General features: G+C 55.8%; 1 protein-coding gene across 1 annotated transcript; it reads right to left on the reverse strand.

Annotated features, from left to right (window-relative positions):
• Positions 1 to 1,305: 1,305 nt before the first annotated feature.
• LOC111161107 (recoverin) lies at positions 1,306 to 7,669 on the reverse strand. The gene is made up of 3 exons (XM_022524591.1): positions 7,229 to 7,669; positions 4,318 to 4,429; positions 1,306 to 1,687 (listed from the first exon to the last, which is right to left on the reverse strand). Exons 1-3 carry the CDS (start codon positions 7,607 to 7,609, stop codon positions 1,572 to 1,574), a joined length of 609 nt encoding a protein of 202 aa, XP_022380299.1. The 5' UTR covers positions 7,610 to 7,669; the 3' UTR covers positions 1,306 to 1,571.
• Positions 7,670 to 15,257: the final 7,588 nt, after the last annotated feature.

The following is a 15,257-nucleotide window of genomic DNA, read 5'->3' on the forward strand; positions in this document are numbered from 1 at the left end:
ATGTCTCTCGTTGAACCATAGACCCACAATGTTATTATGCAGTGTCTCTGCTTTCAAACTCAAACTAGTAGGGAGGAGGAAGGGGGATCACCCCCAACACTCACAAGTGGAGACTCCCCTGCCTCGGGGAGGGGGGGCGGTTGCATATAGTTCAGTGAAGTGTCTGGGACCTCCATATATTTTTCTGACCTCCTTTTGGAACTTAAGGCTGGAGAGTAGATGGGCCTTCACAACAATGAGAACAGGGATATTGAGAGCCCACTGGGGATGTTCCAAGGTGTCCCAAGCTCTGGAGCTCTGACAAGGTGATGTAGGCCAGTGGGCAGCCCTGGCCCACCTTTGCTTATTAGCTGGCTCACCCTGGGGAAACTACTTGCTGTCTCTGGGTCTCCTTTTCCTCACCTTTAAAATGAGCACCCCCACCTCTCCCACCATATCAAATCTGAACCTGCCATTACCGCCTGAAACCAGGGACCCACCCTGACCTTCCCATTTTGGTAGATGGCATTTCTATTCACCCAGCACCCGGACCACACACACCTGTGCCATCCCGCTCCTCCTTTCTCCTCCTGCAGCCTTTCAGGAAGATGCTACCTTCTAACTATCTCCAGAGCCATCACACTCTCTCTCGTCTGCGCCCCCCTCCACTGAGGACCCCTGGGGTGATTATAAAAGCTAGTCTCCAGGTTCCCTGCTCCCAGCCTTTCCTCTCTGACTTATTTCCACCACAAAGAGAAGTCCCTCCTACTTCAAACCCCATAATGGTATCCACTATCCCCACGAGGACCCCCCATCTTTCCAGGGGCTGCAGAAAAGCCTGGCATGGTCTGGTCCCTGCTTACTTTCTAGAGGTAGCTCACAGCTGGCTCTCCCTCCTCCCTCAGCTCCTTCCTAGGCTCCTCCCTCGCTCTCCGGCTGGACTGGCCTTCTACCCTAGAACTGGGCATGCTCGTTCCTGCTTCAGGGTCTCTGTGTGGGCTGCCCTCTGGGTCACCGTACTCCCCGCCCCCCCCATGAGCAGTCCACTGGGCCTTAATTTCGGTGTGTCCGGGAACACCTTCCCTGTCCCTTTGAAGGAGCCAGCCCCTCCCGCAGCGCTTGGCACATCTCCAGGGTCACCACACCGCCTGGAGTGGCTTCTTCTAGGTCCACGGTCTCCCCAACCCCCACCCCATGCAGCCTCCAGTCTCCACCTCAGTCCCACCACCCTGGCCTATGACTGCAGGGGCAATTCATCCTTGTCTCTGAGGCTGAGCCATCAGAAAACATCTCCTTTTCCAGTTCAAGAACGACCGGTCAGCTGGGTGCCCAGCTCCTCTCGCATTTATTGGAAACTGCTTACCCAGCAACCCACAAAGGAGCTTACAGGGGGGTGATACTGAAGACTCCTGTGACCTAATCCTGGGATTATCATGGAGGCCTGGGCTGCGGGCAGGGGAGAGGAGGTGGTGGGATAAAATGGGAGGGACGCTAAGGCCTAGGAAGCCCCCTTGGCCCCTGGAGCGTGCTCGAATGCTCAGAGGGGTTTCTGTGCCGGGTGGAGGGGTGGGGGCGGGGCTGAGCAGTGGACATCAGGTTTTCTTCTCCTTCAATTTTTCCTTCACTTTTTGAGGCTCAAATTGGATCAGTCGCAGAATTTCCTTATTGGCCATGGTCCCCTCGATGAATTCTTCCTCTGTAAGTTTATCTGTGCATTGGGGGGAAAAAGGTCGCAGTCAGGATCAGCTGTTTCAAGCTGTGGTGAGGCTGACAGTGGCCAGGGTGCCCAGTGCAGAGGTATCTGTTATGAAAACACTGAGTCTCGGTGTCCTCCCAGGGTTACCGACCCCCCACCCCCTGCATCCCCAGCTCCTCCCCAGGACGCCTGGACCTCCCCACCAACCAGCAGCTAGAGGGTTAATGACCTCTGTGATGACCTCTTCTGATTGGTCCGTGCCTTTGCCCCCGCAGGTTCTTAAATATTTTGACTCTTACCCTAGTGCTGAAGCTTGGAGTTTTGGGGGGAACTTCTGGGGGACGGAGCAGAGCCAACAATCTCTATGGATAAGGAGGAGGGGAAACAACATCCATCCGGGCACTAGGGACTGAAAAATGAGGGGTCCCGCATGGTCCAGGGAGAGCCTGGCTTGTGGAGAGCAGTCTCTCTACCCCCTTCCCAGCATAGGGCTAACAGTTTCTCTGTGCCAGAGCCACTGTGCTGGGGGCTGAGGCCACCGCAGGGGGTGGCCCAGGAAGGAGTGAGATAAAGCCCCCGCCCCTGGGGAAACTCTTGGTCTGATGGGGAAGACAGCTGCATGTCCAAATAACTCTGGAAAGAGACAGGTGCTCCTTTCTGCTTACGGCGATGCTCACAGTGCCTGCACATAGTAGAAGCTTAACAAAGCTTAGCTGAACCCAACCGGATTTCCACTTGGATATCCTTAATCCCTCCGGGGTCCAGCACTGGTCGGGGCAGTGAAATTTGGGTTTAAAGTCCCAGCTGCTCTATCGACCTCACACAGAGCTTGAAACTCCCACAGTCAGAGCCCAGTTGGGGAGTGAGGCATCGTCTCCAGAGGGGACATCTGAAGACAGCAGCCACCACACACCAACGGTCTCCTGGTCTCCCGGTCTCCCTTGACTCTGACTTTTACCTGGGTCAGTTTTCAGGTTAGCAAGTAGAACAGTGGATCCGACACCTGCCAGATCTGGGTTAAAGAGCCAGTGTGGGGGGCAGGGGTGCCACAGTTTGCAAGGGAGGAGGAGGGGAAGGTCCTCAAGGTATTGGGGGGGGTAATATCAGGGCAGGGACTACTACACCTACCCAGCAAAAATTAAGGAAGTGCTCACTTTCAGGGTGGTGCGAGCCCAGGAGTAGCAGCTGAGAATGAGTGCCTCCTTAAATATTCTGCCCAGACCTCCCCTGCCTCCCCCAGGTTTGGCCCCAGTGACAGTGAGCTCCTTGCTTCTCAGCCTTCTTCCTGGACGGCAGGTTAGTGGAACCCAGGCCATCTGTACCTGCCCTTAGCTAACGTCCTGCTCAGGCCAGCCCCCAAGTTCACAAAAGGAGCCAATACGTAGGTCCTGGAGTGAGACACTTCAGATGTTCAAAATCTCCCTCCGACCTCTCTGTTAGAGAACCAGGTGATGAAGCCCCAGTAGGCTTCATATTCCCTGCGTGGCAACAACCAGCAGGAAGCCACCAGACCACATGTCCACTGTCCATGACTGGCCAGTCCCTCCACATCAGAGGGCTCCTGTCCACTCCTCTTCCTTCACCCTCCGGGGGCCCTGATGGCCATGTGAGCTTGCAGCACTGCTGCCCCCGACCCCGCCTAACCCCACCCCCCTCTACAGTATCCTCTCTGCCTTGGCCATGACCATCATGCCCCAGCAGGCCAGCTGCCTTGTTCTGGAATCCATCGCTACTTTCAGGAAGAGAACAGCTCCCCACGGGCTGCTCCCAGTCCAAGACGGACCAAGGCAGCTGACCGAGACAGGCTGGCCCCTGGAAGAAGGGGGCTTGAGGATGCCTCCGGGGGCTTTGCCAAAGCTTTCCCACAAGGGTGGGAGCCTCAACTCTTCTTCTGTCCTTGCTTCTCTCTGTGCCCAGGGTCCCACCTGCTCTGCAGTCTGGGTATTCCCAGCCTCCTCCAGCTCCCTCCCCGCTCCCCCCCCCACCCCCAGGCCCTTCTTCAATGAACCTCCCTGCTTCTCAGGGGGACCCAGACTAACTCGCTGAAGTGAAAGCAGGTAAAACTGAGATCCCACTTCCTTGGTACTTGATGCTAATCCAGACGCAGACCGGGCTGAGGTTTGCCTTGTCCCAGCTATGTAGAAAGCACTCTGGTAACCAAGTAAAGTACACCCCAGCGTCTAGGACAGATGAGCAATCCGTTTAAACAGAAAGTGGTTTGCTGTGCCTCCAGCCCCACCAGCACACGTGCACGCAAGCCTACGGAGCTGCGGTCCTGACTTTTGACCAGTGCATTCCCTGGACGCTGACGCTGTTCTAAGTTGCCTTTCCCCTCCCCAGTGCTCCAGAATTCAGGGCCTTTCCTCTGCCCCAGAGAGCTCAGGCGGTGATGGACTTGGAAGAGCAAAGGGGATGTGGCATTGGTCCCCATGAGCAGCAGAGCTGGCCTGTCTGCTTACTGACCCCTACCACCCCACCACCCCAGGCACCCCAGGACCTCAGGCAGCCCCTCAGTGCACGCTGGGATGAAGTGTCCCTCGTCCTGCCCGGGCACTGGCCCTCGGAGGACCAGTCTCGTTGGGGTCTCCGGGAAAGAGCCTATGACTGTAAAACCAAAGGTTGCGAAAGGGGAAAGAATTCACCATCATCTTTCTTTCCGAAGAACCCCCAGATCTTGTCAGCTCGCTTCTCTGGTGTGTTTTCATCTTCCGGGAGGTGCTTCACGTCCTCAGGATTGATCATTTTGAAAATAGCCTGCACCAAAGAAAGAGGAAACTATCAGAAGGAGCATCAGGGGCCGGGCATCCCCTTACCTGCCCTCTCAGTGGCAGAGGCTAAAATGCAGATACCCAGGCCCCAGGCTGCCCCTCGGGGGAGGGGAGTGGGGTCGGGCCACCTGTCTTTTTGAGATCCCCAGAAGGGACAGGGAATGGGGTGGAGGGGTGAAGGCGGCTGCTAACAGGTGTTTTGTCCCTTTCAGTACCTTTTGAATTTCCTGCCCATATAGACACATTACTTCCCCTTTATTAAAAAAACGAGAGTAAGAAACATGATGACGACGATGATGATTCCACAGCAGCCCCCACGGTGGCAGCTGGGGAACCGCTATCTTGAACCCTACCGCCCGGAAGTGTTAGACTATCAGCCGGCTTTCGGGGTCCGGGTCATGCCTCAGTTGTCCAGCCGGGTCCCCCTGCGGTAATAACGGCTAAACTTCATCGAACACCTAACCCACACCACACTTCTAAGCCTTTTTACATGTCACCCCTGCCGCAGCCTTATGAGGTGGATATTACCAGTCCCGTTTTACAGATGAAGAAACTGAGGCACATCGGCCGGCTAGACGTCTCCCTGGCTAGAAGCAGAGGAACAGAGATTCTAACCCAGGCAGGCTGGTTCTAGAACCTTCATTCTCAGATTACACCGTTGGAGGGCATCCTAGGGGCTGGGGAAGGGCGAGGGGCAAGGTGGGGTCTCCGTGTGCCCTCCTCGCTCCAGGTTACAAGGATCCCACCAGCTCAGTAACTCCAGGCGTGGCCAGGCTGGAGTGGGCACTCAGACGGTGGTCCTGAGCCTGTGCCAACTTGCACACTCAGCGTGGGGGCAAGCTCGGGGTGCGGTCAGGCGTGCTGGGTGGGAGTTGGGGGCAGCTTGTGGATACTCAGGCAGTGGTAGGAACGCCTGTGAAACCAGCCCCCGCCCCCCCACATGCTATAGCAAGAGGAGCAAAACCAGTGGCTCTGGGTGGCAGGCTGGGCTGGCAGCGCTCAGAGCCCGGGCGTGCCCAGCAACAAAGTGCAGGGGGGTGACTCCCCTAATGCCTCTCTCGGTCCTGAGCCAGGGGAACCTTGTACAGGCCTGAGGGCTAAACCCTGGGAGTGCCTGCCTGCTCCTGTCTGCCTTCTGACTCCAAGGACAGACGGTCAGGGTCTGGGAGAAGGAGCCATTGGTCCCTCCTCTGGGCCCCAGAGACTTTTCCAAGACCAGGTAGCTAGTTGGCAGCAGGGCTGGGATTAGAACCCGTAACATCGGACTCCCGGGGCTGTGAGCCTGTGATCTAGTGAATTACAGAGCCTGGGCATCACCTTGCGCTGCCTCAGCCCTGGGTTCTATGGGTCCTGCCCTTCCCTGCCCCTCCCCTTCCTCTTCCTTTTCCTCAGGGAGCACCGGCTTTAGACGGCTGCTGGGTCTGGCATCCTGCAGGGGATTCTGAGGTCGTGTTCTCTGTCCCTGACCACCTGCCAGTCTGGGGTGCGGTGTGCCCAGATGCAGGTGACGTTCCCGCCCTTTACGGGAGACCCTAGCCAAGTCTGTTGCCCACAGGCTGCCTGCTTGGCAGCCTGGTCTTGGTCTCTTGGTCCGTGGTCTCTCCTCATCAGGGGGAGAACCATGCAAACACAAGCAGGTGTACAAAAGCACCAAAAGATGAGATAAAACATAAACAACATTCTCCCCTCTTACCGGGAAGAGAATTAGGGGAATGAGGCAAGGACGTGGGTGGGGGGTGCTCAGAGATGCCAGGAAAAGAGACCAAGTGAAGGGAAATACAAATGACCTCAGGAAAAACAAAACAAAACAAAACAAAAAAAACAACAGAAACGTCCCAATTGTCCAAAATACAGAGCTGGTTAAGTAACATTATGGCCCTTCCATGAGACGGAATGCTAAGCCGTAGTTCAAGATGGTTTTGAACAAGAAGATATCTTCATAGCGAAAACATAAAACAGCAACTGAAAAAAGGTCATAGTTCCAAAATTATTTTTAAATTTATATACAGATAAAAGGCTGGAAGATAAACAGCAACAGGTTTGACAGTATCTCCCTCCAGATGGGGGGGATTAAGGGCGATGCCAGTGCACTGCTTCATACACTGCCACGTTTCACAGATCACTTACCTCTTAAATAAAACTTTTCCTAAGACCCCTAAAGTCCACAACAAATGATCTGATGCGGGGCCAGTCGGGACAGGAGGAGGGTGTGTTGGAAGCGCAGGCCAGCAAGGAGCCTGTGGCTCAGTCCAGAACGCGGAGCTGGCGGGTGAGGAAGCCACGCCCGGGGGGTGAAATTGCCTGCCCCGGCCAATGAAGACCATGGGGACTGGGAACCCACATTTCATGGCCCCCAAAGTTAGCCTCTTTCTACTCTGTATTGGAAACATGTACTTAAAATGAATTGTGGAAGAATATGTATTTTTGCCATTGGGAGGACAGTTTAATGAAGATAAGAAGGAAGGAAGGAGGGAGGGAGGGAAGGAGAGAAGGAAGGGAAGAAGGAAAAGGAAGGGAAGGGAAGGAGGGAAGGAAGGAAAGGAAGGGAGGAAACACTATGTAATTAACAGGAAATACGCAGATTCTTCTTTAGGAGGAAGGCGAAGCTGTGGGGAAGTGACCAGCCTCCATTCGAGTCAGTGTCCTGGAGACCCCGTGCCCCTGGAGCCCGGAAGCCCTAGTGCCTGCATCCCCCAGCTCTCGCCTGGCCAGCCCCGCCCCCACTGTGTCCAGGACCCCAGACCCCGGCAGAGCCCAGGCCCGCCATGCGGAGGCAGAGACTGACCATGACGATCTCCAGCACTTCGCCCTTGCTGATGGCCCCGTTGCCGTCCACGTCGTAGAGGGAGAAGGCCCACTCCAGCTTCTGGCTGGTCTTGCCCGCCGAGGTCATGTGCAGGGCGATGACGTACTCCTTGAAGTCCAGGGTGCCGTCGCTGTTGGCGTCGAAGCTCCGGAACACATGTTGGGCGTAGGCCTTGGGGTCGGCCTCGGGGAAGAACTTGGCGTAGATCTTCTGGAACTCCTGCCGCGTGATGCGGCCGCTGGGGCACTCCTTCAGGAAGGACTGGTACCAGGAGCTCAGCTCCTCCTCTGTGAACTTGGTGTTCAGCTGCAGCTCCTCCAGGATCTCCTTGGACAGGGCCCCACTCTTGCTGTTCCCCATGGGTGAGGCCGCGCAAGCCCGGCTGGGCAGCGGTGGCTGGGCCGGTGGGTGGGAGGGACGTGGTCTCCTGGCCGCCGAGGGCCGGCTGCTGCTGGAGACGGTCCCCGAGGTGCTGGCGGATTAGAGGATTTGTGGCCACTTCACCCCAGTACTTGGAGGGAGGAGGGGCCAGGGTGGGGGTGGGGGGGCCGGCTCCAAGAACCCACCCTGAGATTAAAAGAAAGTGCTGACAGCAGGGGGGCCAATCCATCTTGGCCTTTGGGGAGGACAGGACAGGAGGTCGGAAGTTTCAGAGCCAAAGCCTTGGCCCTCCCTGTTACCCTGTGTCCGTCCCTTCTCCCTTACTCCAGCTCTCCGGGAACCACGCTGCTCAGAGCCTGTCTTCCCCCCAAAGTCTGAGGCTCCCAGGGGCAAGAATTGAGCTCTATACTGTAGTCATTAAAAGCCAGGCTCTGGACCCAGCCCGGGGTCAAATCCCAGCTTTGCTACTTGCTGGCTGTGTGCCCCTAGGTGAGCTTCTTACCCTCTCTCTGCCTAGCATGCTCTCCTAATCCTTCATCATCCTCAAATGTCACCTTCTGGGCCAGGCCTGGACTGATCACTCCATTTATGACAGCACACCGCCTTCCCCAACCATCTGCACCTCCCAAACGCCACTTGATTTTTCTTCCTCTCAGGTACACCTTCTGACTCTCTTTGAATTACCCATGTGCTGTGCGTGTCCACATCCCAACAAAATCTCCGAGAAGGCAGGGAATCTGTCTGTTCTGTTCCCAACGGCATCTCCACTGCCAGCAGCGTGCCCGGCAGGATGGGACCCTCCATGAATATTAGTGTCTACCTCATTGTCATGTTGAGGCTAAACTGAACTAATATGTACAATGCACTTAGAACAGAACCAGGCACACGGTCAATGCTAAAGACATGTTAGCTTTTGGTATTGTTCATCTGGGATGGAAACCAAAACCTAAAGGTCCCGCGGGGGCCAGCAGGTGGAGTGATGAGTGAAGCAGGTGAATCGGGGTCAATGGGGAGTGGTGAGGCCCGAGGCACCTCATGGAAGGGGCTGCCCATGTTCAAAGCCGTTGAGTGTGGTCATTCGGGATTATGGCCCAGTGGTTCTAGATTTTTCAGTCCTGACCCCTGTGGTTCCAGAGGATTTCTCAAGAGGCCTTAATGCTAGGGGTGTGTGTGTGTGTGTTTCAGTGTCTGTGTGTACTTACTATTTTTTCCCATCAGTTTGTGAGAGCGAATCATTTCTTAATAAAAGGCCTTTCTTTTTTTTATAGACTTTCAGTATCCTGTAGCAAAGCGTTTGTTCTCAAGAACAGTTGAAAAAGGACTGTCACCACACTCAGAAACTAATCAACCAACCCACCCACCCACCCACCCCAGCCCATGAAAGGTGAGGCCCTGGGGATTTACCCCTTGTCTCCGTGGTGGTTGGGGCGCCCCCTAGTGGGGCGCCTGGCTGGTTCAGTAGGTTAAGCATCTGACTGTTGGTTTCCGCGCAGGGCATGATCTCAGGTTGGGGGTATCCAGCCCCACATTGTGGAGTCTGCTGGAGAGTCTCTCCCTCTGCCCCTCCCCCACTGCATGCTCTAAATAAAATAAATAAATAATCTTAAAAAAAAAAAAAAAAGAAGTGCCTCTTGGTGTTGAGCCTGTCCATACCGAGTCTGCAGATCGGGGGAGGCCGATGGTACAGGCATGGAGCCCCAAAAGGCAGGCAGCCTGCCGGGGTCCCATAGCTGCTACATGGCAAAGCCGGAAGGAATGCTCTGGTCGGCCAGGCTCCCCGTTCAGGGTCTTCTCATTACTTCACAACTCCTTTCTCGAGGAGGCCTGAGTGACAGGGCTGTGGGTGAGGACCCGGGGTCACCAGGTGGGCAACGAGATGGGGGATGGGCCCTGGGTTAATGCAGGAGGCAGCTAGAGCCCCCCCACCCCCCCTCTGTTCCTCCCCCGCCCCTCCCCGTACTGTCCCCCCACCCCCACCCCAGGGCCTTCTGCTCTGGCTGAGGGCAAGGAGGAAGGAGCCAACCCCAGGTGGGAAGCGCCTTGTACTTTAGGCTGGAGTTCCTCAGGCTGCTGTGCCCCCGAGGGGCCCGGCCTCCAGGATGGGACCACAGGCAGCTGTGTTGATGCTGCTGAGAGAGGGGTCAGGACCTGGGGGTTTGTTTGAAAACCTGCATAAACATCTTTTATCAGAGGGAGAGTTTATACTTATGCTCCTTAGCCAAACAAGTTGTTGGAGATGATGTATTATTGTGAATGGATTTGTTAAGTCTGAGCTGGGGCCATAAACTCTCCTCAGACCCCAAAGGAAGGCTGCTGGGGGAAAGCCCGCCCCCCAAACAGAGGACCTCAGTTTGTGACACCCCCTCCCAGCCTCACTGTGGGGAGATGTGGTCTCTTCTCAGGGGCTGGCCTTGTCACCGCCCCCCCCCCCCCGCCAAGCCAGGAGCTCGGTCTGGGCTGCCAGCCTGGGCCATTCCCCAGCGCTCACCCTCACTCCCCTACCTGCCCCTAGTCTGGGCTGAAGGACAAGATTGCCCTTCCTCCCGTGGCCTGGAACGAGAGCCTGAACCCCAGTGCGCACTGAGCCGAGAAAGGGGGTACAGGAGGGTGGGTGGGTGGCAGAGAATGGGAAGGCACACTCCTCCCACGGTCCTCCCGTTGCAGGAAACGGCAGTCCATCCTGTCAGTGGCTTGGGCGGAAATCCTGAGTCATCCTCGGTAACCCTCTGTCACGCCCCATCCCAATCTGTCGAGATGTTGGGGCTACCTTCAGAGCGCATCCAGACTCTGAACCCAGCCCCACTCTTCCTCTGTGATCGTGACCTGCAGGCACAATCGTCCCCTCTCGGCCCAGCTTCTTTGCCTGCCTGCTTCCGCCTTGTCCCCAGCAGTCCTGCAGCCAGCCCTCCAGCCATGAAGTCAGGCCCCATGCTCCTTGGCTTGGACCCCCCATCATGAAAGCCCTTCAAGGGCCCGCTCCCCCCACCCCCACCATCCTTCCACTCCGGGCCTCGCTGCCCCCAACCCAGTAGATGTCCCTCCCCCACCCCCACTGCCTATAACCCAGCCATCTCCTGCCTGGAACATTCTTCCCGAAGCTACCTCCTGGGCTCCCCCCACCCCCCTCCCCCCACCCCCCACCCCAGGTCCCCTTGCCTTTGAGCAAACGTCACCTTCCGAACGAGGCTGTCCCTACCTGCCCTACTTAATGCATCTTACCCAGGGTCCTCCCTGAAACCACCCATCCTTACACCCTGCCCCGTCCTTCTTTCTCCCTGACACTGAACATCTTTGCCACCCAGGCTGGATTAGTTACTCTGTGCACTGTTGCCTCTCTCCCTGCTAGAAAGCCACCTACCTCCAGGAGAGTGGGGCTCTTTATCTGGTCCACTCGCTGACGTGTTCACACTACTCAAAGCCGCGTCTGGCATATAGTAGGTGCTTAATTGTTGCAAGAACGGATGGATAAATGGATGGATGGATGGTTGGATGGGGAAAGAGGGAACAGCCAGGATCCCCGTCCCTCCACAGGGACAGAAGTCGCCAAGGGGAGGGGGCCAAGAAGGGCCAGATATTGTGGGTCTAGCAGCATGGTGCTCATCTTGGTGGGTGGGTGGGGGGTCCACATCCAGACACCCTCAGCTAAGACATCAGGCACAAAATTATTGCCACCCCTGGGAGCCTGGAAGGACTGCTCAGACCATTTATACAAAGGAGAGGGTGACAGTCCCTCCAGGAAGGAGGGTCACCCAGCAGGACCCAGTGTCTCCGGACAGTTTATTTTACATGGGATGAGTCTAACCATCTTGAGTGTATACACAGAGCCAAAGTCGGGGTGGGGGGGGGGGAATGAGAGAGCATCTCACTTCCTGAAAACCCTTTAGAATAATGCAAAACAAGTATATATAGTGAACGCCTTCAAAATTTAAACCCTTTAAACATTTAATTCTTTAGCATTAATACACACAAATGCTATTACGGGAGGTGGGGGTGGGGGGAGGGGGGAAGGGCGGGTTACAGCCTCTATAGGGATCGGAGTTTCAACAGTGTTACTTATAAATTATAGTACATCAATTTTATTTACTGATCTAGGCAGCCAGAGGGTGGAAAGATATACAATGTGGAGTAAACACATTCATACCGGGATGAGGAATGCTGGCAGGAGACACGGCTTTTTTTAACATTAAAAATGTATAAAGTATTTAGCAAAAGTTACAGAAAACAGACCAAATAAGCAAGTTTATTTTGTTAGAAAATCCCAGTCGTAGGGTTTGCTGATGTGCTCGTCTGTGAAAGGACCGCCCCCCCCCCCCCCCCCCCCCCCCCCCCCCCTCTCCCTCCCCCCGGGAGGGGAGAGAAGCAAAAGTGGGGCCCCCTCACCAAGGATGGCTGGTGTCCCTCTGAATGTCTGTTCTTGGGTCCACACGGCTGCCTGGAGACCACAGCTCCCAGCGGCTTGTCTGCGGCGTGTGATGCTGGAAAGGGCGTGTCTCCGTGTGCTTGACAGAGTAAGGAGGTCCCAGGAGGAAATGTGACTTTAGTTTGGGTTACAGGACCCACGAGGTGGTGGACCGGGGCCAGTCCAGTGCTCTTAACCTGGCGCCAAATGCTTTCCTACTCCATCCCCATGATGGCACCTGTGTGCCCAGACCCTCTGGAGACCCACCACTGCCATCCTGTTAGGACTGCCCCCCCAACACAAGGGATCAGCGTCCCCCAAACCACACCCAAAGAAAGACCCAAAGACGCCCCCAGCCCCCTCAGAGGCACCGCCCAACAAGGACTCCTTTCTAAGTCCCGGCATCAAAAGGGTTAGGGAAAACAGAACATCAGTTCCTGTCACCTCATTCTCACCCAGACCTGCTGCAGCAGGAAGGGGGACCTTCACCTTCAGGAAAAGGCCAGACAGAAGTAATACTCCCATGGGGGCGGGGCGGGGGAATGCCAAGAATCATCCCTGGCAAAACTCAACTCAGATGTGCCCAAGAACGGGGTCCCGCAGACTTGGGCTCCATGGCCCACCCCTCTCCCCCTGGCCTGGCCCCAGGAATGTCTTCCGTTTGCTCGGAGGGCTACCTGGTTGCCTCCAAGGGCTCACCTCTCCTCCAGCAGGGCACCATCGAGACCCGACTGGGAGGAGTCATCACCTGGGTAGGGGGGTGGGGGGATCATGCTCCTTGCCTGCCTGGCGTTGGCTGGGTCCTGGGCTCATCTCTGCCACCATCTGCCGCTCCCCTCCCCCTCCTGGGGGCTGCAGGCACAGGCTTGGCTTGGTGTGACCACCAGCTCAGCGAGGGTCCAGCAGTGCCAAGCTCACGGGAAGAGGCTTTGTCTCCATGCTGCTTGCCTTGGTCCTTGGAAATAGACCTCAGGACATGAGATCTAAGATCGGGGTCGGCGGGGAGACCCCGAAGGTAATGACGTACAAGTGTTCCTTCCAGGGCCCTAGGCGGAACTCCCTCATTCTCAACAGCTCGGGAAACGCTTAATTTTAGCTCCATTCGTGTCTAAACGAGAGAAGCGCCAGGGGATCCCTCTAGGGAGGACTTCAGACATCACCACGCACAAGCATGCCGATGGGGCTCAGGGCAGGCATGAGAGTGTCAGGTACAGACCTGGAGAAATGAGAAGGGGAGGAGGGGGAGCAGTAGGTGGAGGAGACTGGGGAGACCAGAAGGCACAGCTGTGGCCTGCTGATGGAGCAACAGAGATCCGGGGAGAGGCCATGGCCAGCCCAAGGTTGCCCTCTGCGTTTCCACCCGCACTCTGTCCATTCACCTTCCACGCCCCCCTCATGAGGCTCAGTAGAAGCCGAAGGCCATGTGAGCTGAAGCGAGCCCCCCTCCCTCCCCAGGAGTGCATGGATCTACCAGCCAAAGTGTAAGCTTCGGGGTGCAGCAGAAGTGGAAGGCACCCCTCCCCCAGCCCCCCAGCACTTTTCCGCACAAAAACCTATAATGAACCATGAGGGCAAGTGTGAGCCCCAAGAACGATGGCGGGCATGGCTGGCATTGGAGGAGCCTCAGGAAGCACAGGGATCACCCGTGCAAACAAGCTGAGGACCCCAGGCCTGGAGCCTCCAAGCCAAACAACGCATTTCACAAGCGAGGAAGCCCGTGGTTCGCCCGTGTGACAGCGTGCGACTCCACGAGACATGGGACGTGCTAGGGACGCACACAACGTGGGTGACCCGAAGCACGAAGCCAGGGGAAAGCAGCCAGACTCGATGGCTATATCAGGGGCTCCTTTCATAGGACATTCTAGAAAAGGCAACCCCATAGGGTCTGACAATTCATTGGGGGTCGCCCGGGGGGGGAGCAGGAAGGGGAGCGGGTGTGGATGATCAGCTCTTAAAGGAGCTGGAGGGAATTTTCAGGCGTGAGAGAAACAGGATGATGATTTCGGTGGTGGTTGTAAGACTGTAGGGTTGTTAAAATTCACGGAACCCTATCCTTCAATAGGGTGCATTCCACTATAGGTCAGCAAACTTTAATACTGTATGTTTAAAAAGCTCAATCTGAAAACAAAACAAAACAAACAAACAAACAAACAAAAAAAAAACCCAAGGTGGTAGGTCTGGGAGGGGTGGGAGGATTCGGGGGATATACTGGTCTGTACCCCACTTAACACGCCTCAAGTGCTTTCCCTATCTACCTAACCATCAGCGGGTCTGTAGAATCCTGTTTAAACTCTCCCTGTCAAGGCCACTCATGGCTGGAAGTAAAATCACTTCAACAAGCCAAAGTCTTTGACGTCCTTTGAAGTTTATGGCTTGTATTTCCAAGAAGGGACTTTGGTTCCGCCAAAATTCTTTTGTACCCATCCACTAAGCTAGTAATTGATTGGTTTTCACAAAGGGAAGAGAAACAGCCGTCCTCCCCACTGGTTTGTGAGCGTGGACACTGTTCTTTGCTCGCTCCGGTCATGAACCAGCCCCAGGAAGAAGCGCCTCCTTGGGCAGAGATCCTCCCGGCCTGACAGGCACTGGGTGGGGGGCACAAAGAAGGCCCAAGGTGGTCCCACAGGCAGCTGGCCTTGTGGTTCGGTCATCCAGGGCTTGGCAAGACTGATCAAAAGCGACAGAAGGAACAAGTGGCTTTGCTGCACCAACCAACGCACTTTGAACACCATTTATCTTAGAGAATTTTCCCCCCAAAATCAAGTGCAATCATGTCTTATAGGAGGCAGGCAGAAAGGGCTCGCTTATTCTTAGAGGACCACGGATGTGCCTGGAATATTCCAGACACTCAGAACAAGCCCGGCCACATGCTCTTCTGACCTGAACACCTACATTGACAAGAATAAAGTAACTGGATAGAGGGCTACTCTGGAGCCCTGGGATGTTCTAGACCTCAGCCTCGTCTTGGTTCATCCAGAGCGGGAGCCCCGTTAACAGACCCCGCTCCTCACTCCCTGGGCTCATCGGGCATCCCTGGGCTTCGTCGTTCTTTCCTGTCAAGTGAGGAGAGTTATTTAAAAGAAACGAGAAAAATCTGAGATCTGAGTTGGATCCAGGCTGTGAGGGCCAAGGGATTCCATCCTTATTGTCCACCTTCCACCCAGCCAGGAAACACCACCCGGTGGTGGTTTGCGTTAGGATGCCAGGCTCCGAGGGGGTTAAACGTGG

This window comes from Enhydra lutris, unplaced genomic scaffold, assembly GCF_002288905.1.
Source record: "Enhydra lutris kenyoni isolate GAN:26980312 unplaced genomic scaffold, ASM228890v2 scaffoldscaffold82, whole genome shotgun sequence".
In the NCBI taxonomy this organism is placed as follows: domain Eukaryota; kingdom Metazoa; phylum Chordata; class Mammalia; order Carnivora; family Mustelidae; genus Enhydra; species Enhydra lutris.

Bases quoted from the DNA above. Each gene is read 5' to 3' on its own strand.
- LOC111161107 (XM_022524591.1), bottom strand. From the start codon at position 7,609: ATGGGGAACAGCAAGAGTGGGGCCCTGTCCAAGGAGATCCTGGAGGAG. The intron at 4,430-7,228 runs GTCAGTCTCTGC...TCTTTGGTGCAG, and splicing joins AAGTGCTGGAGATCGTCATG to GCTATTTTCAAAATGATCAA. The intron at 1,688-4,317 runs GTGAATTCTTTC...CCCAATGCACAG, and splicing joins CTTCGGAAAGAAAGATGATG to ATAAACTTACAGAGGAAGAA.